This window comes from Penaeus vannamei, unplaced genomic scaffold (assembly GCF_042767895.1).
Source record: "Penaeus vannamei isolate JL-2024 unplaced genomic scaffold, ASM4276789v1 unanchor214, whole genome shotgun sequence".
NCBI lineage: Eukaryota > Metazoa > Arthropoda > Malacostraca > Decapoda > Penaeidae > Penaeus > Penaeus vannamei.
In genome coordinates, this window is record NW_027213218.1 from 20,001 (window position 1) to 20,449 (window position 449).

A 449-nucleotide genomic window follows, 5' to 3' on the forward strand; every position below is an offset into this window, starting at 1 on the left:
AAAGGAAGAGGAGAACTTGAAGGAGAAATGGTTGAAGCAAAATGAAGAGCGAACCCATGAATCTGAAATGGGAGAGAGCCAGTCCGTGCTTGAGCCTGTGAAATCAGACACTGCAGATGATGATGAGTTGAAGATGAGTATCAAGATATTCCGCCTGTATCCCGTCAAGAAACAGAAGAATGCACAGGCTTCTGAAGCCAAGGAGGATGTTATGGGGGTAGAGACACAGATTACACTTGAGGAAAATGGTGAGTTCCTTAAAAAAATGAGTAAGTATAAATGATGTGTGTGAAAATATTTAGAAGTTAAATGAGAGATGTGATGATCCTTGGTAGTGATTGTTTCACCAGATGATTAAAGATGACACAGGAAATAACTCCTTTATTATAGGGTCCAACTTGTGAACAATTCACTTGTAAACTTTACTTACAAAATTAATGATAATCCCT

General features: G+C 38.3%; 1 protein-coding gene across 1 annotated transcript in view; it reads left to right on the forward strand.

The window, feature by feature from the left end:
• The window catches only part of LOC138860902 (protein OS-9-like), a gene marked incomplete at its 3' end in the record, with an annotated part of 14,382 nt that extends 14,134 nt beyond the window's left edge, over positions 1-248 (forward strand). The window contains 1 exon segment of the mRNA XM_070119437.1: positions 1-248. This exon segment is cut by the window's left edge and continues 7 nt beyond it. Within this exon segment, the coding sequence (XP_069975538.1) occupies positions 1-248 (248 nt within the window).
• Positions 249-449: the final 201 nt, after the last annotated feature.